Source organism: Diadema setosum, chromosome 17, assembly GCF_964275005.1.
Source record: "Diadema setosum chromosome 17, eeDiaSeto1, whole genome shotgun sequence".
NCBI classification, from domain to species: domain Eukaryota; kingdom Metazoa; phylum Echinodermata; class Echinoidea; order Diadematoida; family Diadematidae; genus Diadema; species Diadema setosum.
The window spans coordinates 22,293,223-22,317,883 of record NC_092701.1 but is presented as its reverse complement, the minus strand read 5'-3'; the positions used below and the strand labels follow the sequence as shown (position 1 = coordinate 22,317,883).

General features: G+C 38.5%; 1 protein-coding gene across 1 annotated transcript in view; it reads right to left on the bottom strand.

Annotated features, from left to right (window-relative positions):
• Positions 1–5,593: 5,593 nt before the first annotated feature.
• LOC140240434 (uncharacterized) overlaps positions 5,594–24,661 on the bottom strand; it is a 35,221-nt gene continuing 16,153 nt past the window's right edge. Inside the window, exons 12-28 of the mRNA XM_072320201.1 lie at positions 24,492–24,589; positions 23,778–23,859; positions 23,201–23,318; positions 22,384–22,495; positions 21,395–21,554; positions 20,608–20,694; positions 20,166–20,270; positions 19,724–19,955; positions 19,064–19,280; positions 18,461–18,605; positions 17,838–18,068; positions 17,052–17,135; positions 16,020–16,254; positions 15,423–15,563; positions 14,764–14,873; positions 11,759–11,821; positions 5,594–6,148 (exon numbers count right to left, since the gene is read on the bottom strand). Of these exons, the coding sequence (XP_072176302.1) occupies positions 5,891–6,148; positions 11,759–11,821; positions 14,764–14,873; positions 15,423–15,563; positions 16,020–16,254; positions 17,052–17,135; positions 17,838–18,068; positions 18,461–18,605; positions 19,064–19,280; positions 19,724–19,955; positions 20,166–20,270; positions 20,608–20,694; positions 21,395–21,554; positions 22,384–22,495; positions 23,201–23,318; positions 23,778–23,859; positions 24,492–24,589 (2,478 nt within the window). The 3' untranslated portion in view covers positions 5,594–5,890. The remainder of the gene's footprint in view (positions 6,149–11,758; positions 11,822–14,763; positions 14,874–15,422; positions 15,564–16,019; positions 16,255–17,051; positions 17,136–17,837; positions 18,069–18,460; positions 18,606–19,063; positions 19,281–19,723; positions 19,956–20,165; positions 20,271–20,607; positions 20,695–21,394; positions 21,555–22,383; positions 22,496–23,200; positions 23,319–23,777; positions 23,860–24,491; positions 24,590–24,661) is intronic.

Genomic DNA, 24,661 nt, shown 5'->3' with positions numbered 1-24,661 from the left:
GATGATGATGATGAAGGAGCCCCCCCCCCCCCCCCCCCGGGGTTAGGTGGTCTATTACTAACTAATAACAATGTTCAGAATCTGAACCGTTATTTGTTGCTGGCTCTTCCTTTTCTTCCTCTTTTTTTTTTTTTTTTTTTTTTTAACAAATTAAATCTACCTCATTGACATTAACTTGTTTCAAATACCGGTGCACTACAGTTATCTCAGTTTTATTAATTTACATTTTAATCAGATTCATGATTCTTTAGAAGTTGCTATCGACTCACAAAAATGAACCGCATGATTTCGACTAGACCTAACTTTAGCATTCTTTGACTTCTTCAAACTCGGCTTACAATGCATGGAACCTGAAGCTGCTGTGCTGTGAGCTGTGTGTGCACTGTTCTGCCGCAGCTATACCCACCTCTAGCTGACGAGAAACACCGCAAAAACTCAGCCGCCCAGTACCCCGGAACTTACCCGTACATCCACCGCCCGGCTTCTCCTCCCCACTTCACGAAGCTGCTGCCTGCTTGAGTTAATATGACCTCAAGTTCTCAATATTTGACCGTAGATTTCGCCAACGGGCAGATTTAAATTTACTTTCAGTGTTCGTTTCCAGTGGCTTGTGCTGATTTCGAGCAAATGTGCATGAAATCTATTTGTACATCCTATATTAGAAGAAGAAATAATGCACAAGTCTACGTGTCGTCGTCTGTGGGCCTTGGGTCATGATGGCAAACTATAACTTGTCCGTCACTAGATGGGGCTATTTGAGAACACCCCAAAGTTGTTCAGTATACCCGGGTGCGCTACCCGGGTACCCCTGCACATATCACTGATCCGCAGTTTTAATTATTTCTACATGTTCCGCCCCTTTGTCAGAAACTGGCGGAGCATAATACAGTGTATCAAGCGCTTTTCACGTTCTCATTCATATCATACTGATTACTACTTTCTACGTCCGCATTATGATGCCATTGATTTCAGTTTGTGCCGTTTAGCGTCAAAATTGTAAACTATGCTGATGATTCTCGTGCAGTTATTTAAAAAAGAAAATAGTTAGGAACCTAGAGAGACATTTACAAAAACGACTTAATTACTTCATTCCACCTTTTGATATTTTCTTTATGTTGTAGATCTTCTATGCAGGGATATTTTCATTCATTGTTCACATCTCATCACAGGCTAAGTGAGCATGCTAATAAGACGCACACAATGCCTCTTAGATACCACACGTGTGTTGCCAGAAACATTCCTATGACTACCACGTATGTATCATTACAGAGAATAGAGTCATCTTGTTTATTTTCATATTTGTCATTGTCGACCTGGACAAAGACGAATGTATTCGTAGAAAGTTTGGTCTGAATAAATAGCACTGTTGGACTGAAATGCATTACCATCCTACTTCCTCATCTATTATATATATATATATATATATATATATATATATATATATATATATATATATATGTATATATATATTTATACATTGAATATGTGTATATATACATATTATACACACATATATCTATTCATGAATATCATTCTACACATAGGTTTATGCAGTTTAGTGGAAATCAATTTTTTTATCATGTACCTTGTGTCTTTTTCCAGACAGTTCATGACTAAGCTAGGTTGCCAATTTGAGTCAAATATATTGTAAAAGTTAATTTTTGTGGACAATTTTTTGCACTTAGTTGGGCAAGATGAATTTTGTATTCAAACAAAAAATAGAGTTACATATAACAAGCAAAAAATTGCATGATTTTATTTTCATGCTAGTTTCTTGAAAGATTCCACTTCTACAGTAGTACTTTATCCCCTTTCTCTTCCTCTCTCACACACACACACACACACACATACACACACACACACACACACACACACACACACACACACACTGTTTTGTCTTTATAATATATTACCATCACATCTCTGATGTGCATCAAATTCTACTTGTATAATAAATGAAGTTTGCAGTTTGTCTGTACAATATGTGTATTCAGAAGCATTAAACTGTGAAACAGACATGATTGTACAGATCCTGATGAAATTCAGCAAATACTGTATACGCCATATATTTCGCGAGTCTAAATTTTCGCGAATCGGGACTTCCTGACAATTTCATGAGTGGTTAAATTCGCCATCATGGAGTCCTGCACTGAATAGAGAAATGTATATGTGTACGTCACATTCATATCGGTATCAGAGTCAATATTTTCACGTTTTTAATTTCGCGAATAGCAGCTGACTCGCGAAATTCGCGAAAATTAAAACCTCACAAAATATTTGGCGTATACAGTAACCCCGGAGATCATTGAAGGCGCAACAGAATGAACATCAAGAACATTACGTCAATCAGAATTTAAGTTATTTCATATCTCATTTTATTTGCCTTTCTTGAAATATGATAGAATGGCAATTAATAGATTGTGCCTATAGACAGACAAGGCCATATAATTTTCCACTAGTTTGTACATACATACATATCATATCATAGCTATTCCTTCTTAAAATCAATTCTTTTTTAATTTTCTCGCGAATGACATACAGAGCAACAATGACATGAGCTATATCTGTGTAGTACATCATTGTTGCACAGAGCAATATAAGAATATGCCCTCCCTACATCTTTTTCATTGGTATTTAAATGTATAATGAAAGTAAAGGTGAAAACAAAAACAACAAAGAGATAGAGAGAGTGATTGTATGTTTTGCTACATAAACATATTTTTGATGACATATTAGCGAGCATCTTAAAACCATAATTATCACAATCGGATGATGTAATAATCATTGTGCATTTTCTATGTACAATAATCTCTCATGATATCAAAATGACTCAAGAAAAGAAAAAATAATAAATCAGAGTTTCAGATAAGTTAAGCCAGAAGAAGTCTCCTCCCCCAGGCGTTAATCACACATGTACAGAACATACATGCAATCTCATCTTCTCTTTGGGTAAAAATCTATATCGGCATTCTGCCCTACATTTCATAGAGACTGCCATGTCAAAGCTCTTTACTTGGCATGACATGGAGACACACACCCACAAAAAATTCAATGTTTTTCTCACAATCACAAGAATTGTACATGAAAAAAATGTACATGAAAAAAAACAAACAAACAACAACCCAACCAAATTAATCCCTGTACCACCATTCCTACCCTAGGATGACACAGTCATTCCAGCAACCTCACATTCAACTAGCACCTCTGATGTCATAAGCTCATATATAAGGCTAAACACTAGTGTTGGCCTGGGGCTACTAAAAAATTGATGTAGGGCCAGCAAATTTCTCAAAAGGCCATCTTTTGCTGGCCCCAAAATGAAAGATGAATTCTCATATTTCCTTTTATTTGGGCCACTTCATTCATTTTTTGGGCCACCAAAATTTCATATTCACAGATTTTAGTTGCCCAAACAGGCCACCAGAAAAAGACGTTAGCGTCAAGCTCTGTAATATATAAACTTTAGCAAGAGACAGAGAGAAAGATTAAAGAGACAGAAGAGCGAGAGATTGAGGGAAAGAGAAAAAGAAAATAAAATGAAAGGGGAACCTGCAGAAATAAATGTACATTAATTAAACTTCAATGTCTACCTTGATATTTGATTTTTCGAGTCACCAGCTGGAAGAATAAAAATGAGAAAGTAATCATTTGAAAAAAAAACACAGCCTTTGCTGTGACTTCCACTATTTGATGCTGACTTAATTTCTAACACTGCATGGTTATCATGTACTCTATTGAAGCACATACTTATACACAAATGAAAATTTTTAAGCAAGTGCTACATTAAGAATTGCCTCCTGGGATCAGGTAACTAAAACAGCACTCTCAATCCTGATTTAATCTGAACTTATCACACAGGAAAACTTCAAATTGAAAGAAAAGAAACAAATAAAATATTTGTGATGGGCATACAAGGTAAACACTACACAAGTCTCTTCTATATATGTACTGCCTCTGATGGCACGTAATTTAATCATTGAGAAACAGGGGCACAGGTAATTTCTTCAATTGCCTAAACTCTAGAATATCATACACTGAACATTTTGTGTACCACCTATTTCTGCTTTCAAGAATATTTTCATTTCAAAGTCATGGCAGGTTGGTGAGGGTGATGAAAAAAATATGTATCCCCGTTTATGAGAACGACTAAGAATCAGAACATAGCATTTTGAGTATAGACTGGCTTGTTCTTCAGATGATGACTTCATAAAGATCATAACTGGAATGCTTCATGTGTGTTACATTAGGACAAATAGAGTACGAAAGTGTGACATCATAGCCATTCATCACCATGGAAACTGGTACTGAACAACCTCACCAGACCTGGCCTGAATATCTGCACACTACTGTTGCTAAACCATGTTTGCACCTGGTTTCACACCAAGCTATAGAAGACTGTGATATTACCACTTTGATACTCTATATTTATACAAGGTGTGTTACTACAAAGACAGACAATCCAACAAAAACATGTGTTGCAAAGTATCACATTGTTGTAACAAAACAATACAACAGGTGTCAAAATGTATCATAATCATTGTTACACAAGGATAAATACAAGCTAAGTAGTACAGTGAGAATGTTACAACAGGTGTTGTGTGTCAAAGAATAACACAAGGATAATCAAAGCAAACTAGCAACAAGTGCTTATGAGATTCACAGTGGATATGAATTGATACAAGGCAAAATACATGGCCTGAGCACTGGAAAAATTGCAAGTCTAAGTACTTAAAACAACTGAAAATACTACACTCATATATCTGATCAAAATTCTTTCTCCTTTTTTTCTATCTCCTTTTGTTCATACATGAATATCTACAGCCTATAAAATTGCACATGAATGTTTCAACAAATGACAGTACTAAATGTTAAAATGAAACCGCTCTCCAGATCGGCAATGCTGTCAAACCAACCATGCATCCTACGGGATGATTTCTTTATTTCTTTTCGTTTCTCTGCTTCCTACGCAATCAAAGCAGAAAAGAAAAGAAAAGAAAAAATTGCCGATGGTTGTCGTAGCAACAGAGTAGATTTAGAACCCCACTCTTATTCATGAATATTCATGAATCTTCATTACATCTTGACATTTCACAAATGGTCCAGAAGTAGCTCTTGGACTCAAAAGGTAACGCTAGAAATCAATATGGTGCGATTAGAATTTCCCTGGCACCATATTTCCACACATACATTATGTCTGCACTTACAGCTCTACCAAACCCAAAATGACGGAATCTGACATGACGGTACATGGAATTCTACAGAGAAAATGCACATGACTGACATCTTAATGTGACTGTCACTGAAAATCATCACACTGCAGTATACAAGGGAACACTGCCCTTTCTTGGAAAACTCTCTGTACAGACAAGTTAGGATTATCAATGTTTGGCAATTGCTGCAAGTTCATCTATTTCACAGGAATACTGCTATAATGATGTCAGTCACAAAAGGGGACCTGTCTCCTTGCTATCTGATATAACTGAAACCTAATTTCTGCAAAGGAGAAGATTTCTTTGCACATTATGTGAAATTCTTATTCACACTGGGACAATAGGTGTGATATAAACATAGTAAGGAGTGTCAGCACACTCTCGATGATAATATCAGTTTCGTATAATTGTCTTTCCGATCACAAATTATCACCATCTTGGCTCATCGATGAGAAGGGCATTATGGCACCCATGATGGTTAAAAATCCATGACTTCATTCCATGCGAATCAATTACTGATAATTAGCACTTGTCATCAGTATAATCCTCATTATGACGCCGCGTTTCTGACATCCGATCCATTTGTGTTTTCCAGCACCTCATCGAACCAAACACCCAAAAATTTCCCACCGAACTGTCACCACAGTTCAGCCCTCTCCCCCCGTCAAGTCGGGAGAGCATCACCTCTGGTTGGGGTACTGGCGCGGTGCCCCGTAGCTCCTCCGGACGGGGCCGGACCCGCCCCCCTGGCCGTACCCTGCCGGCTGGGCGAACTGCTGGGGGTTGTACATCATCGGGACCCCAGAGGGCTGGGCTGCTGCTGGTGGCGGTGGCTGCTGCTGCTGCTGCTGCTGGGCTGGTGGCGGCTGCTGGGGTGGCTGGTTCTGTCCCAAGCTGGCGTCCTGCTGTTCCCAGGTTGAGGGAGGTTGGGATGAAGCCTGTTGGGTTACAAGGAAAATTTGTGCAGACTCAGTGACACCCTCAAGAATTATACCATATATTTGTTGAATATGGCATATCACAACACTAAGCCAACACACAAAAGACGAATGTATAAAGACATATCGCTAAATCATCCAGCATGCATTACACGCACACATCTAATCAGTAAGCAACAAGAATTATCCACGGTGGCATCAATAGAAATAAAGACAGAATAAGGAAAAGCGACATATCAAAGAGAAAAAGGCTACACAAAATTTGCTAACATCAAGATCAAGTTTGATAATGACATATCTCATGTACCAAATACATCTTGAAGATACACATGTAACTTAATACATATTAGTAGGTGATTGTAAATTACATGTTGCGTAAATGTTAGCTGTTACATGTTACACATGTAACTTAATACATATTAGTAGGTGATTGTAAATTACATGTTGCGTAAATGTTAGCTTTTAACAGTTACGTATCCATGTACAGGTACAGCATGCTCAAATAATTTTTTTTTTTTTCCCAAAGACATTAGTTCAGAATAATGCGAAGCAGCTGCCTGTCATTAGTGATATTAAAATGATATTTAGTGCATAAAAAAAAAGTGAGTTACACATTTCTGGCATGATATAACGAGGCAGATTTCAATGATACAAAGACATTTTCTTCAACTGCTAAAGACATAGAAGACATTTTGTGCAGGGCAGATAAAACAAAGCAAAACATACTTTTTTAATACAACACCATAATCTTGTATTTAAGTCATCCTGTAAAAGAATACATTATTTCTGTTGATTTGTAAATCTAGCAAGAAAAATTTAACAGCTGACCCTCAATATGGCATCAGGCTACCAAACCAAGATGAATGCATATGTAACTCTGGCGCCTGTTCCATAAGGAGCTGCAATATAATTTAGATTTGTTCCACACCACAGACAGTTGGAGGAATACACATGGATCTATTACATCAAATGAAACTCTATATGATACGTGGGCCTGGTGGAACTTAATATCTCACACTGTATTATCTCTCACTTAATCAAGTAGTGGAGGATGAAATCTTCTCATGCAAGTCTTCACAAGAGAAAAGTGCTGCTTGGCAGGCACAAAAAAAAACAAAACAAAACAAAACAAAACAAAACAAAACAAAACAAAACAAAACGAAAACCACACAAATAAAAAAGTTGACAGTGGATTAAAGAGACTCGAAGTTTTCTATGGTAAAATGGCGAACCGCAGTGTTTGATCTGTGTTCCTGTGAGCGGTATACTGTACAAGCTGAAATTTTCGCGTACAGATATTTTCGCGAATTGCTACTTGGAGGACATTTTCGCGTGTTGTTAATTTCGCGGTTACGAGGGTCTAACTGAACTTAGTAAATCGCGCGTTGTTATTTTCGCGGTTCGAAGGCGATTCGCGAAATTTGCGAAAATAAAACCACCGCGAAAATTTCAGCTCGTACAGTACCTTAGCAGAATGAAAGAATGCTCTTTGGTTGACTTCATTTTGTCTGCATTACAACAAACTGCTATTACGGTGAACAAGAAACAAACATACATATGACTGAAACACATGATACAATGAAAGAACATCGAGGTGCAATTCCTCCCCTTCCCCCATCATCACATGTGTGGAACAGAGCATACAACGCATGGCACGAAGCCTAATCATACAAACAGAAACAGTACTTCTAGATCTAAAAGGAAAGAGATATCCAAATAAAACTCCTTATTAGTCTTAATGCTTTGCTTCATACAGGAGAATGAATACATGTTATGCCCTACTCCAGAGAATGCTGTCTTGTGTTTTGCTTGCTTGTTTGTTCAACCAACACTGAAAGCTGCCAAGAGGAAATTCACATAAATCAACACTGCAATAGAGCAAGGGCGTGGCAGTTGCTTGTGCATCAGCAGAAAACTTTGTTTTGTGCAGTTTTACATTGGGTGCTTTGCATTGGCTTTTGCATACAAGTAGACCACCATATCACATTATTAAAGTGTTCTTTGCTTTCTAGCACATGTATACAGAAGCAGTTTGAAACATAATAAACAGGAATTAAACCAAGAAGCCAAGTAAATTATGGGCTGCTTTTGTTGTTGGTTTGCTCACTACTACGTTAACTGACAACTTACACATATATTATTCACAAATGCAAACTATTATTCACGACACAAAGAAGCTGTGCAGATGTCACATGTAAAAGCCTGATCAGTGGCAGTGCAAACAATATGTGAGTACAATCATAAAATTGCTTGCTTTATGGAATGTGCAAATACAATCTTTTAATCTTAGAATTTCCAGCCAATCGCAGTGCATTTCTTTAACCTTTGATTGTCCAAAATACTGAATCCACCATCACTACTTGCCCAAATGAACATTTGAGGAAGTGTCCTATATTCAAATACATATACACAGTCAACCTCACTGACAAAAAAACAAACAAACCCCAACCCCCCCCCCCAAAAAAAAAACAACAACAACAACAACAACAAAACCAAAGGGAACAGAAAAACCCTTTAAAGGGACTGTACAGTACTGGTGGAGGTGGGAATTCATGTTTTGAACATTCCTAAGTGAGATAATGAGAAACCTCTTATGAAATATGAAAGAGCATGTAATTTTAAGAAGGAACCAACGTTTATTTGATGAAAATTGGTTTTCAAATGGCTGAGATATCCAAAAAAGTGATAATAAAGGTGACAGGCCACGCTTTTTATTAGGATCTCTTTGTTTCACCTTGTTTTTGGATATCTCAGCCATTCCAAAACCGATTTTCATCAAATAAACTTTTGATATCCCTTAGAATTGGATGCTCTTTGACATCTCATAGAGTGGTTTCTGAATATCTCGCAAAATGTTAAATGCTAAATCCTCACCTCGACCAGAACTATACACACCCTTTAACTTTTGTGAATTCTGACTTACACTACAGAAGTAAGACATGATCATAATCATTGAAGACTTATCGTTTCCAGCACCTTTGTGAATGATGTGTGACACTTTTTGGGAGCTGAATGAATGTTTCTACAGATAAATGGCGCCATACAAATGCTGTTTCATCATCATCATCATCATCATTCAGGGAAGAAGTTTTCTTCAACTTAGCCAACATATTATTGTTATTTTTTACTTGCACAGGGCCGACTTAGGCAAGATTGACTGTATGAATTATAAACAATTTATTAATTCATTTGTATTTACATTACTTGGCTTAGTGAATATCAGTTGTCACAGCCAAGTAGGCATGTGGATTTGAAGCACTTGCAGACTTATGCAGCACAATCTCACACTTCAACCAGATTTAGACGATGCATAGGCATGAAAGCATTATGTGCATTTCAGACCAAACTGCAAGCTCTGATGATCTAATAGAACATAAGACAATGAAAATATCCTTTGATTTTTTCTCTCTCTGTGAATGTTCTGAGAAACCATACAGTCCGACTGGGGTAATATGCTTGGTTCTAAGTGAAATTATTAAAACATTGTGCATTTGGCAATTTAGAGCTTGCATAAAATGTGCAAATTGACTTGTTTTCAATCTTGCTTCAAATAAAATCATTTCAATTTTGGACCATCCATCATGCTTCGCCCACAATGATTACTCTCTCAGGGTCTTGAGATGGCAAAACAATGTATCTACGTCCAACCTCATTTCCAGTAAATGAGGTTTGAAGTTTCACAAACCTCCAGCTCTTTGTCTGTTTTCGTTCAACACTTCATATCTTGCCCTAGAAGAACCAACACTATCAGTAATACAGTGCATGCAAATTGATCTCACTAGACCCGTTATTTTTAGAATAATTTGCATTTAATCAAAACATACATTGTATTGCCGTCTCAACACAACCACAGTATTGCCAGTGATATGGCACTGGTGCGCGTATAATGTATTACAATGTCAATATTTGCACGCTCCTGCAGCCGCGCACGGCGTGCAGTCTACTTCTGCATAAACATGGAGATGGCAAAACAATGTATCACGGTATGTAGATACCTTGTTTTGCCAACTAAATTTGAACAATCTCCAATGGGAGGGAGCGTCATATCTCAGTAACGGAATGGGTTCTTATTTCAAGATTTGGTCAAGAGTTAGATTATACTAAAATAAGATGAAATATGTGACTAAGTCAATTTTCATGTATGTTTTGACATACATTGTTTTGCCATCTCAAGGCCGCTCAGTGAAAAAAAAAAAGAAGAATACTCTCCCAATCCAGCTGATGGAACTGGTTATCACATTTAATAACACTCCTGCAATCATGAAAACCTTAACTTCTAAATGTATTCCCAGTCCCATGAATGGAAAGAGAATAGTCTACAACTGACACAGCATGCTACCAAATAATTTGTCAATGGAAATTGAGCCCTGTGGGGAAAAAAGAACAACCACAAAAAAGTAATAAAAACAGAAAATAAATCTGCTACCATGAAATACAGAGAACTGTTAGACACATCTTCCACATGATACAACATATCAACCAAGTACATATGTTCACAGTCACCGGCATGAAATGAATTGTGTTAATAGATGTCTCATGAATAAAATAATGATGCCTTGGTAGGACAGCGCACTTGTTAGTCACATATGATGTTTGACGTGAATTGTTAATGTCCATGTTTGCTAATGAATATACACGGTAGCTAACACATAATAAGTAAAAAGAGGTAAGGCAGAAATCAAATTAGTGGCTGGGTAAGCATTTAAATTGTTTTCTGGATTATTTGTTCCTCTAATTTCCGGTGGGAAGATGCTTGCAAAGTCCTCTTGCGGAGAAAGAGCAGCACAATACCACAGAGCTGAGGTGAAGGTTGCCACCCTGCTAATACCAGCTTTTGCCACACCAAAGTAAGGAAGTCTAGGACAAAGTGTCAACACCAAACTTCTTTATGAAGCTGTTACACAACAGACCATGAGTGGTTTTAGCGGTAACAAAGCAGTTAACACAGGAATGCAGAGTACCAAACACCAGTGGGTTAAAGTGTATCTTGATACTAGTAGACAGAGGAAGGGCTTTACACCATTATTACCGTGAGATTTTCGTGAATCAATTTCCTGCAAGTAAACTAAACACTGTAAGTGTAAATATTGTATGTTTATTGCAAATCATTAATATGGAAAACAAACTGGTCAGCATTGTTGCTTTTTTTCAAGTGCTCAAGCCTTGACGCAGAAATGCATCATTTGCTGTGTGTTTAATTGAGATGCTGTAAAGCTGACATCTCAATCAAAGCAAATTTGCTGGCAAGTTGAGTAGGAATTATAAAAAAAATTATAAAATATACTGATAATAATCACATTTCTTTTTTGTTTTAAACAATGCATCATGGTGTATACAATCATTGCACAAGAAAAAAGCAAAAACGGCCTAATGAGGTACATATATGAGAGAGCACTGCTTACACGCCACATTGAGTGAAAATGAGTGGTCAGTGAATGGGCAAGTGAAGAATGAGCGAGATTTGCGGGACAAGCACTGGGGGGAAAAGGAGGTGAGTGGGGCAGGCTGTAGCATGGTGGTATGGCATGGCATGGCGCAGGGGGGAGAGGAACGCCCACAAGGGGCTCCCGAGGCCCCCCAAGGGGTGAGATCAAATGAGCGAGGGTGTACCTGGTGCGCCATGTGCTGGCTGACCTCACACGAGAGATCACTCATCGAGCTTGAGCGAGAGAGCTGTACAGGAGGAGGAAAAGCAGCCGTGATGGGCGGGGTTTACTCTTGGGGATAACCATCAAACATGAGCTCCATCCGATAGCTCATTTCCAATGTCATGTGATCCGCTACGCACGCCACGATTGGACCATTGGAAGCTGATCGTGTGAGTTTTGTTTGCTTGTATCACAATTTCCACCACAATTGAAATCGTGGTCTGAATTGTGGAGCAATCGTGATGACATTATTAGATAAAATCAAATCTTGAGGTCAGTTGTGGCCATCGCATTGATCGTAGACACTTTTTGAACCATCCAACACTTTTCTACAATCAACGTGACAGCCACGACCGACCTCAAAATCTGATATGATCACCAAGATCACACAACAATTTCAATCGTGATGCAAATTATGATACAAATAGACAAAACTCAGACGATCAGCTACTGATGGCCCAATCACGGCATACATAGCAAATCGCACAACAGTCGGAGCTGTCGGATGATTTCAAACCTAAAAGGCATCTAAAAAAGCGGAAGAACTGTCCTGGTACCTCCAGCCAGAGCATCCAAAGTTCAGCACTACATGGAATGATTACAGAGCCACAAACCCCTTTTAATAACAGAAAGATTCACACATCACACAAATCACACACAAGTGCCCAAGTCATTTTGACTTACTTGTAACTCAAATACATGTATACCTTCAGTTGACCATGATAGAGTTTTATTCTACTACCTAGTGCACAATACATGTTTTTCACTTTGATTGACAGGTCTGACAAGCGAACTACTTTAAATATTATCATACTGCTTTTCAAATTTGAGACTCATGATACCACAGTTCTGTCTACTGCAGCAATACTTCAGAATTTCTAGCACACCTCAACCTCCAAAGCCATTGATCAAAACAAACTATATATATTAAAAAAAAATGAACCAAAAATCCCAAAGAAACCCAGAGTAACATGAGGATATTGGTGCCAGTATATGATTTATAATGCCTTCAGTTTAATCTCATTAAGAACAGCACAGACACAGGACAAAGTGTGCAGAGAGATTTGACCAATATTTATGAATAACTTGAATATCAAGACAGGATTATATTTTTATATGAATCAAATTTTGGACATTAATTGTTAAAATTGTGCTGTAATGTTACAGTTTTCAACAAATTACACTTAGGACACACACTGATTATGTTGTTCTGTAAGATTAACATGTGTCATAAAGACACTAAACAAAAAGCTTTCACGTTTTTTTTACATCTACAGAAAAGTGTGTTAAAATTCAAAAGTTTAGAATTCAATGTTACTGCATACAAATAATACACAGACACAGACACACAGACACACACAAATAAAGAACAATTAATAAAGGTTTTTCTTCAATCAGCCTGTAAACCTTCCGAATGATCCCTCTCCATAAGCACAGAGACATAATATGACTGTCAAATGGCTGTCAAATAAACATACTCTAACATCATGAACTGGTTCTTAATTGTTACACTTAATTTCAACATTTGTTTGGTTAATTCTCCTTTCTAGTAGAAAGACCTAACTGATGCAATGCACAAGTCCTCGATATAAGGCTCCAAGGGACTAACTTTGAGTGCACACACTGCTCAGCCACTCACACATGCATGTGGCATGCACATATTTTGGGATTTCATTCCAATCAGCCATGATTATGATAACGATAGCCAATCACAGCCAATGACGACCACAGGGATTTGGATAATTGCAACACAGGGGATACTGAACAAAAAAAAAACACCAACAACCAAAAAATGAATATAACACAAACAACCGACCGCAGCCTCATCTGAACAAAGCCAGTATGAGACAAAAATAATCAACATGAACTATTCACAGTAGCAACCCTCGTACTTTTTCTTTTACATGCAAATCAAATTACAAACATTTGTATCCCTCATTGTCTTTGTGATGTCGTATCAACATTTGCAATTCCACGCCGATGGATTCATTCTCTTTAAGATGGGAGTTTCTTGCCCCCAGCAATTAATACAACTGAATCAAGCCCATCAAGACTAGAACAACAAAAAGAGGGTAAAGAACGCTAACTTCAGGGACAATAAGCTAATATCTATGCCACTCAGTGACATATGACATGGTCTCTGGGTAAAAATTTGATGCCAGTGTGATGAAATGTACAGGCTGCATTACGAACTCCCCTTGTAATATCATTGGATGAGTACAAATGGTAGAAGGGCACTAATTCCATAGACTCCTGCCCTGAGATAGTGCCTTTTGAATCTCACATCATAAGATAGATCTCTACATCCAGCGTATGACAAGATTTAAAGAACTCTAATGCAGACCTCAAAACCTCTCTGACTGGAAAATAGGGATGATTTGGCTCAAAGGTAGGAAGGAAATGCAGTTCCCATAGGAGTGCGAAGTAAAATTATTAAAAAAAAATAAATAGGAAACTCCTTTTGAAACATGAGCCAGAAATGGTCTAAATTCAGATTCTTTCCTCCAAATTCAAAATGGTTAGGAAGTCTGCAAATGTAATATCATTTCATTTGACTCTCAAGAAAAACAAAGCAACAGAAGTCTAGAAATCCTAACTTGGTTCAAATACTGAAATATTAAATCCAAGAAATGGGACAAAGCTAATTTTGGTGGAAGAGGTCTTCAGTCACACAATATTTCATTTTGGTTTTCAAAAGGACAGATGACAGCTAAAAATGGATAAATCCTTTGCACCCGGTGCATGAGAAATGTTCAAAAGCACAAAATCTATATGGTCAACATGCACAACATCTGTATGGCCATGGCACCGTGTGCTAATTTGTTGCTGTCGTTGCCAATCGAATTTGGCGATGGTATCTGGAACCATGCTGATGCGAAAAGCTTGGAAAGATATGCATACAACCCTCCACCCTGTATGATGCGGTTTTCTATACTTTCAAAGGGATAACAGAGGGAGGTGACTCACATTTTCCGCTCCCTGCTGTTGGTTGCTTGGGCTGTGGGATCGTGACCCTGGGTTGCCAACTTGAGGAGCCTGGTCGTCCTGATTGACTGATTGAGTGTTGTCTCCCATTGCTGCATTGACAAAGTTTTCCAGGATTACTCTTCTCAAGTCAAGAAGTCAAGTCTACAACAACTAGCCCTATCATTTGCAAAACTGTTTTGTTTTTTATTTTTTAATCTATCTAAACAACATTCTCAGTATATCCCATTCAAGTGGACTAATATGCTTACCATTTTCTGTTTGCATTTTTTTTTTTCTGAACAAGTTGCCTTATAAGAGATATTTTCCAAGATATCTGATACCTTTACATTCCATTTAGTACCATATCATTCATAAAACAAAAACAAAAAAATCATAGTTTGAAGTACTGACTGATAGAAAAATGAAACATTCATCACTTTCCCTACATATGCAAATATGAACAAAATACGACAATACATCCTGCATGTTACGGGCAGCTAGAAAAATATTACTGGGCATCCACAGTGATACACTGTGTACTGAAACAGGATAGAGGTAGTAACTCTTTAATAATTAAGTTTCTCAGAAAACCCAAACATGCACATGCACAAAATAACACACAAACAAACAAGTAGGACTAGGAAATGCGGGATTCTCACATGCATCTGGGATGAAGAAGTTGACGGGGGCGCTGCTGGCTGGATTCGGGAACGTCTGGAAGAGACTGCTGGCTCCACCCGCCTTGGACAGCGATGACTGACCTTTGCCCTTGTTTAGCACGTCCACATAATTACCAGGTCCTACAAAATGGACAAGATTCGTAATGGAGATTCATCAGTCAGGTTATAGCAACTTTCAAAATAGTTTTTGTGCAGAACCACCAAATTCTATCAAAACTCTGTTGGCAAGTGATGTTGTTTCATCATCATACAAAAATGAATAGATACCCTAAAATTATTATTATCATATTCACTGCACACAATCCGCATTCACATGTCAATAGAAAAATAAACCATCATTCCTTGCAAACTATGAGCCTGAAGAATGAACACACAAAAAACATGAAATCATAGTGCATATGAATCAAGGGAAATACCACAAGATATCTTTTAAAGTTAAGGTACACAAGTCATTTCAGCAGCCACTTCGTGTAATTCATCTATTCCAACCAACAAGTCAATCGCACATGAAATATTTTATCATAACAAACGTACGACACATCTTTTCACAGCACTGGGTTACATTAAAAGTCATACCAAATTTCCTTGAGAATTTGTTGGGCCCTGTGGGTGGGGCACCTGCTGCTGGCCGTGGACCACTGGAGCTGGTGACCCCGCCCGGAGGAGGTGCACCCCCTGCTGATGAGGGGGGCCCAGGAGGGGCGGAGCCTTCGATCTCTTTGTCCGAAGGAGGGGGTGGAGGAGGCCCACTGTCCTCTTCCTCCGTGGCATTGGTGTCTACCCACTTCTTTTTCACTGGATCCCATTGAATCTATGGTGGCAGAAACAAGCAAACAAAATAAAAACACATAGAAAAAAATAAACAATGAATGGCTGTATTAGATAATAGAGTCCGCAAAGTAATTTGGCCGCTTTGCCTGACAATATATAACATTACCTAACCATGATAATTTAGCGTTAGAATTATGCACAATATTTTAAGCTACTTTTTACCATGATTTGTTGAACTGTAAATAAAAAAAGAAAGTTTTGAATAAATGTTTGATTTTGTTCACACATTTCATTTAAATTACATGGAATTATAGATAAAAAATACTGAAAAATGAGTTAAAATACCCAAATATTTACTCTCAGACAACATGATATCTGAGCTAAAAGTAGCCTTTTTTTCTAAAGAATAAGTACGAATAAGTACGAATAAGATTCAACTACTGTAAAAGTGGATATTTTCGTGCGACTACCTTTTTGCGCTTGGCCCGGTAAGAAGAGTTTTGCATGTTTTTAATTTCACAGAATCGAGACATCACGCACAGGAACATATGGCAAACAAAAATATTTGCGTGCTTTTATTTACGTGCTAGTTTCTGGTTGCGCGAAATGCGCAAAAATTTCAACACCGTGAAAATCCCCACTTTTACAGTAACTAATGATAAAATTCATTACCACAAGTGTGGCACCTGTTATATATGCATCAGAGTTTCATGACACATATTCTGAAAGGAACACTTATTTCATCTGAGTCTTGGGTGTGTGAAAATGACTGCTAGGTAAAATTAAGCAGTGTATTGGCAACATACAAGCAAGCTTGAATTTGTGGCAGCAACTCACTGTTTTCTTGGTGTCATCCGGTAAGTGGATGTTGGAACCACCAATCTTCTTGTTGAACCATCTAAACCACCCACCACCTGTTGACTGTAGAAGCAACCAGTGAACAGAAATTAGCCTGGACTACTCAAAGAACCATCCACAAGAATCAAACAGACACTATAAAACAATTCCCATACCACCAGCTATGCAGATTCAGCACATAAAGAAGTCAATATTTCAAAAGGTTTAGTCTCATGAAACTTATAGGGGATCTGCTGAGATAATTGATAAGTTTTCTGTAAAACGTAACAGGGTGGGATCAATTTACATGCACTTCTATCCAACAAGGCAGGGACATTGCTTTGCTGTCAGTAAAAACAACAGAAATTACATTTCAAGGCATTCAAAACAGTCTGATAGTTGTCTACTTGAGAATCTCATAAAATATATGAAAAAAAAAAAACAACAAACAAAACTTATTAGTATGGCATACCAAAGGGGACTTTTTTTTTTGCACCTGAATTTTCTCTCATTTGATACATATGCATGAATAAACTAAAACAAAAAGTTTAACTTTGTCTCTGGTACATACATGATCACATACTACAATCACAGAGCAGTTGTGATAACAGTAAAGCGGATTAACAGGAATCCATAATACTAAAACTTTCTCTTTTGAAATTGTATTTCACTGAAACTTTCCATGTTCCATTTGCTTGCTTTTTTTCCCATTCAGCAATGTTAATTTGATCACAGAGTGGAATTTCAATTTCTATTTCTCAAAAAAGACACATTCACACATCACACCTTTGGCTTTGCTGTCTGTGCTGCTGGTTTGGTTTCCTTCTGCTCCGGTTGTTTCGGCTGCCGGAGGTGCGTGGTGCTCTGAGTGGACGCCGTGGACCCTCCAGACATGGTCCTGGCCCGGCTCCGGATCACTGTGTCCGGCGAGTCGGGCGGGGTCAGGGTCTTCTGGGGAGATGGAGGGCCCCCCATGGAGTCCATGGTGTTGGTCCGACCACGCCCCTGCATGTGGGACTGCAAGTTACAGATGAGAAAGGGAGTGTAAAAGACTGTCTGTGGTACTTTCTTACCATTCAAAGTTGGTTGCTAAGAACACTTTCTTCTCTAAGACTGTATATGTGTGCGAGTGTGCAAGGTGAACTCAGTCACATGACCTTTACCCAAATAATTAATATCATCATCATAATCTCTTGCTCACAAAACCATGGCCCTTGAATAGTTGTCACAGCAACAGACAATATTATGATCACTGGGTTTACAAAGTAAGTATTTACAGCACAGCAATCAATAAAAGGAGACAGCTAAGTTCTTGAAAACTCAATGATGGCAAAACCCTCCCCTAACAAAAATAAGAGAGACACAAAATATGAAAATTTATGATAAAATTTTGCTCTGTGACTGCTTACCACTCTGTGGAAGTCAAACTGTGACGCTCCGCTCTGTTCAAACTCTGTGGTGTCCGTGTCAGTCTCTGTGTTTGTGGTGGTGCTGTACTCACTGAAGTTGCTCCCAACAGAGGCTCCCAGATCCTGGTTGGCTGCAAAGTTTTGGCTACAGACAGAAACCAACAGAGGTACAATGAAAGAGAGTCGCTCCTTGCTTGTTCTTGACAACTACCGCAACTTTTGAATTATAAAACGGTTAGGACAGAAGCCTGAGAATAAGCTTGAACACCAAACGGTATACATGTGCATATGCAACATGAACAACTTTCCAATTGAAATCAGAGTATATGCATTTTATGTATTCTCGACCATGTTCTATTGCTCTGTCACAAAAAAATTGACTTATCAATACAGTTTTAATGTAATAGCATTTGCACAAATAATATTCAAAATATCTGATAACAATAATGCTTTCTTTGTTTTTAGACTCAGAAGTAAAAGAAAACAGGAAAGCAATTACTGTGATATCGGTACATCATAATATCAAATAATAAACACCAACACAGAAAAGTTCATCTGGTACTTGACAATTCTGCTATCACAGTAAAGGACAATTCTACTAACCTCATTGATGTGGGGTTGTACGGCTGGTACGCCCCATACTGGCTGGTGGGGTACTGGTGCTGTTGCCCCTGTGAGTTGTGGGTGCCATCTGCTTGTAGGGGTGGCTGCAGGTGTTGTTGCGCATCTTGTTGCAGTTGTTGCTGCCCAATGTCATAGAAGGGCACCTGCTGCTGTTGGCTCGGGTCCTGCTGGCCCTGGTCTTGGTACTGATTTTGAACTGAAAATGTGCAGAGACCAACACAAAGATACAAATAATGTGGTATCATCAGATAAAACTTTGGGATTAACCTACAGACAAGCACTGTGCTGGCTTTGATTGGAAGGATTTTAACTTCTACATATCACATAAGATCTTGCTCCAGACGACTGCAACAATTCACAGCACATAATTCTAATACACAGTACGATAAAAAAAATAAGCATCAATATCTCAAAACAAATAGCTGTTAGACAGGTACCAACACCACCATTATCATCATCATCAACATGATCATCATCACCATCATCATCATCACCATCATCACCATCATCACCATCATCATCATCATCATCAAACCCATCATCAGTATCACCACCATCGTCATCATCATCATCATCATTGCTCTCGCAAACACAAATAACATCCTTATCATCATTCTGTTGTATTCTGGTGAGACTGACCTTGTTGCTGGTCATAATACTGCTCGTAGCCCTTGGCAACCCCGCCCTGATCCTGCTGAGATTGGTCCTGCTGGAATGCACCCTGCCCGTCATAGGGGAAGCCCATCACCCCTTCAGACATCGCTTGGACCGTGCCATCCGTGCTCTCCCCACCCATGGTGCTCAGGTTGGAGGACGATTCCACCCACGGCATGGGGGTGCCTGATGAGGATGGTGGCTTGAGTTGCCCCTCCTTTGAAGGGACAAAGAAGGCAGAGCCAATCAACAATCATGTATCACTTTATAATATCAAAAGAAAATTAAAGTTTATGGTAAAAAAAGTAACATTTTTGTTAGTTTGTATCCAATGATGATGGTAACATTTGTACACACGGTCATCATGAATAAGAAAAAAACCTCCTTCTTCAAGATTTACAAACTTTGAGCTGAGCTCTTCACTCACATTGATCTGCACCAAGATGTTCTCCAGAGGTTTGATCCAATGCGGCTCTGTTATTTCCCTCAAGTCGTGGTACTCTGGATCATGATGTTTTAACCTGTGTGAAAGCTGCAAGAGGTAGAGATATACAAAGAAGGACATAGTGGAGTCCTGGTAAAGAACAGTTAATATGTAATGGCAGGACACACAATATAAAAATAAATAACAGAAGCTATGTGTAAGGTGCATTACATCCTTTTATCATCTGTGTCTAAAGGATATTGGCCTTCATTTGCTTGTCATTATGGGGAGGCAAGGCTGAAACAAAAATAACTGTATAACCAGAAATATTCGCAACATGAAAATTTCATGATAGCATACGATTCCTACTGAACATGTGAACATACCTCATAAACATCACAGAGCACATGATTTCTGCTGAAAGTGTGAATCCTCATTCACTCACCTCACACAGCTGACTGACTAGGGTGCTGTTATAATAGTTGGCTGAGCACTGGATCGTGTTGGCAATAGTCTCACAATATCTCAGAGCCTGAAATATGAAAATAGGACATTACCACAATACAATGTAATAGAGTGATATGAGGCACTGTACGTCAAGTCAAACAATCATAAGCACACACACACACACACACAAATAGATGAACAATGTCTCACTAAAGATCATATTCCAATATTTCTGCTTGAAGGGGACACATCTACTATCATTTTTCTTTATGTCTTCATTTCAAAGTAATATTGGTAATATGAAATCGTCACATCAAGAAATCAAAGAGAAAAAGTTCCAAAAGTCATTCCATCAAGGTGTAAAGGGTACTGAGCAACCCTTCATTTATGCTTTGTTATTGCCTTGTTTTGCTCGTTTTGCTTCTGTTCTGGGACTATAGGTGTCCCATGGATATATTGTTACACATGAGAAAACTTCACTTGATTCAATTTCATTTGATTACTTACAAGCCAAGCCAGATATTAGAGCCATCGCACATTTTTCAAAAGCTATATTCACTCCAACCTACAGACGCAATACAAATCAGTTATTTACAGTCTAACATGACACATCCCTCAACGTCTTAGACAAGAGCCACTGAATGATAGTGAGAACTGCCTCATGAAAGACAAAATGATAATGAACCAACGATGAGCTGAAAGTAAGCAATCGTTATTCAAGTGCGACTGCTGAGTGAATGCCCTGCGTCAGGGTGAATTCCGACCCGGATGAACTTTGACCTCACCTGCGACGTGAAGCCCAGGTCTGCCAGGCGGCAGGCGTAGATGAACTTGTACGGTTGGAAGTTGGGAATGAGGAAATGCTTGTTTGCCAGCATCTGGGCGTACTCGTAGATCTCTGTCAGCTGGATGGCGGGGTTGGTGGCAAACTTGCTGAATGGCAAGCTGAAGACAACGGCAAAGGAAAGAAACGAAAATGAATTCAAACATGGACATATGGTCATCTTATACATAACACAGGTTCATGTTTTTCTTATGAATCTCATGCAACACCTACACAGCAATAATGTATACACACAGAAATTACACAGCACACAATATACTATGAGATCATCATCAGCTTCTTATATAGAATGCTGATCAGTTATAATGAACACGGATACAACAAAGTCTTGTTATAAAAAGTAATTTTTCTTGTCCAAAAAGCTCAGTTTAACTGGTAAGTAAGTAGTCTGTTTTAATTAGAATCCATGCTACAATAGTCACATTTACTGCAAACATTGAAACATCACCAAACTAACTGACATTGGATCATGGTAGATTTTTTGGCCTAACTAAAGTTTGCCAAATTTAGTTTGATATCAACAGTGAGAGGTTTCATTTAGATCTGAGCTTTAGATTCAATGGGCACCCGATACTTAAAAAGGTGACATACAAAAGAAAAGAATACATAATCATGCCAAACAACAATAAATCTTGCTCCACTAAAATCTTAAAGACCACATGGAACATTTTAAGCACACTGAATCAGTGTATACAATGCCTTTTGGGGAGAACAAGAGGAACAGCAGCACTTGATATACTCTTTTGGATCACATGATCAATGACTGGATCGCATGACAAGGACACCTTTTACATGAGCAATTTGCATTATGTGAACACACCAGTGCTCAGGAGAGAAAATTAATGAAATAGGATCTGGGATTTACATTACGTGCCACTGAGGCAAGCCTGTCAGAATCAAAATACGACAGAACAAAGCAGTTTGCCTCACTTGTGACTGGAGCCGAGGAGGACGATCTTGGTGGTCTTCTTGCTGTAGATGCCAAAGCCAATCTGAGCCATGAGATAGCAGAACTGTGATGCATGCAGCAAGCCTCTTGATGCTACACCATATCGAGGAAAAATTGACAAAAATGACACAAAAGAAGTTGATTAGTCGGAAGAAGGTACATCGTGTTCACATATTGCTCTAAAATGTGAATCAAAGACATAATTTGACTGAAAATTGTGGCACAGTAAATATGAAATTGATTACAAGATGACAATGGTACAATTATTGGAGGATGAGACAGGCATTTAACCTACAAGAAACTTGCAAAACACTACAGCAGCACACCCGTAACAAGATTTCAAACACTACAATGTTACAACTTTATTGTAAAGTAAATCAAAGAGATTGCTCTGGCTTCCTTTCCACTCACTCCATCCAATTCCACCATGATAGGACAATTATTAATCAATGATGAAAATACTTATGGGCATTCAATTGTCTCCTGGCAGAAGCTGTTGGGCCCCTAGGCAAGAAATTTTATCCTCATGGTCTAGTCTTTCGAAAGGGACTTACAGCAAATGATCCCTCGTTTGCCAGCTGACTTAGTGGCCACAGAAAAGGAATCATATTTCAATTCAATTCAGTTCATCTGGACACACACAAGTATTAGAGAGTGTAACTCCGTCTACCAGTAGTTGGTCCTTTGCTTGTTAACTGACTTAGTGGCCACGTGAAAGCAATCATAGTCAATCCAATTCACTTCGACTGGACACATACAAGTTATTGTTAGAGTGTGTAATTCCATCAAGTAACTCACCCAATGAGTCTCCCAGCGTCAACACACTCTTGTATCCTACGTCTGCACTGCTGGTCAGGTTGGACATCACCATGGCCAAGTGAGGGCGCCAGTCACCCCACTTCTCATCACTGCAGCTCTGCCCAGAAAAAGAAAAAGAAAAAGTAAAAAGAATTTTGTTTTTACCTGCATTCTTGAATGACTGGTTTGATTTGGAGGAGAGCTATTACAGATGCTGAATGCAGACAAAGAGGTGTTTGGTTGGCTAAGAGAATGAAATTCTTTCAGTGCCTGTTTCTGTAAGATATATATAACACATATCACACATTTGACTTATCACACATTACAAGTATCCTGTTTAATCTTGGAATAATCTGTATCACTGGTTTCATGAAAAGATACAAAAAATGAACAAAAAGTCAGGTGTTTTAACAGAAACTCCCCCTACTCTTAGTCCGCAAAATGTACAAATGTGGAAAGTGCTACATGATACACACTTGAACTCCTAAAAGTGCTCAATATACACATGCATTCAAGACTTTGCATGAATATTTCAAACTGTCCCCCCTTCAACAGGCTGACAGTCAAGTTAACTCACCGTGACAGCTGCAGGCTGTCTGTCCGACATGAGCTGGTACAGGGTCTGCAGGGGGTCATTCATGGGCAGGCTGTTGGCAAACCTGTTTTAGACATGTCAAAAGAATATGTAATTAGGCATAGAAGGTTATGGTGACAGTCAATTCATGATGAAAAAGTTTCAGGCCAATATTTCCACAGAGCATGCTCTAATGACTACAAATTACATTAGACAGACAGATTAGTTCAGATAATGTTATAACATAAGAATAAAGTTTGTGTATTGTAAAGACAGAGAAATTATTAATAAAAACACAATGTGATAATGCTGAGTGTGATAAAAAAGTTTCTGGTGCAATAATTTGGGGTAATGCTGATATGCTTCTCAGCTGCATGTTGAGAAGATAATTCTGCAAATGATTAAGTGTGAGTAAATGTCCATGGTTTGATTTAATACGCTCAACAAAATTTCTTTGAAATAATGACTATCTCTCAAAAAATGCTGATGAGAGTTGTTTTGAGCATGGATGAAATAGTTTCTCACACTCTGTCAAACCAAGGTGTCTTCTCGTACGCCCAACACTCAAGTTATCCTTCATCTCAATCATAAAATTGCCCTTGGTTGACCTACTGCATATGAAAAGCTGACATGCCAAGATTCAAATACATAGCACTGTACGACATCTTGGATGTAAGGGGTTAAGACAATGGAGAACATTCCTTAAGGGCAGCATACCTCGTCATGACGCTGGCATGTGTCCTGTTGTCCATCTTGCTGGCCAGAAGAAGGGCGTGGCCCCACAGTCCTCCCTTCATCGCCCACTCCAAGGCTTCCTGGCGGTGCACAAAACAATAACAAAAACAACACAAAACAATGAATGGGAGGTGTGCTAGAATAGAACTGCA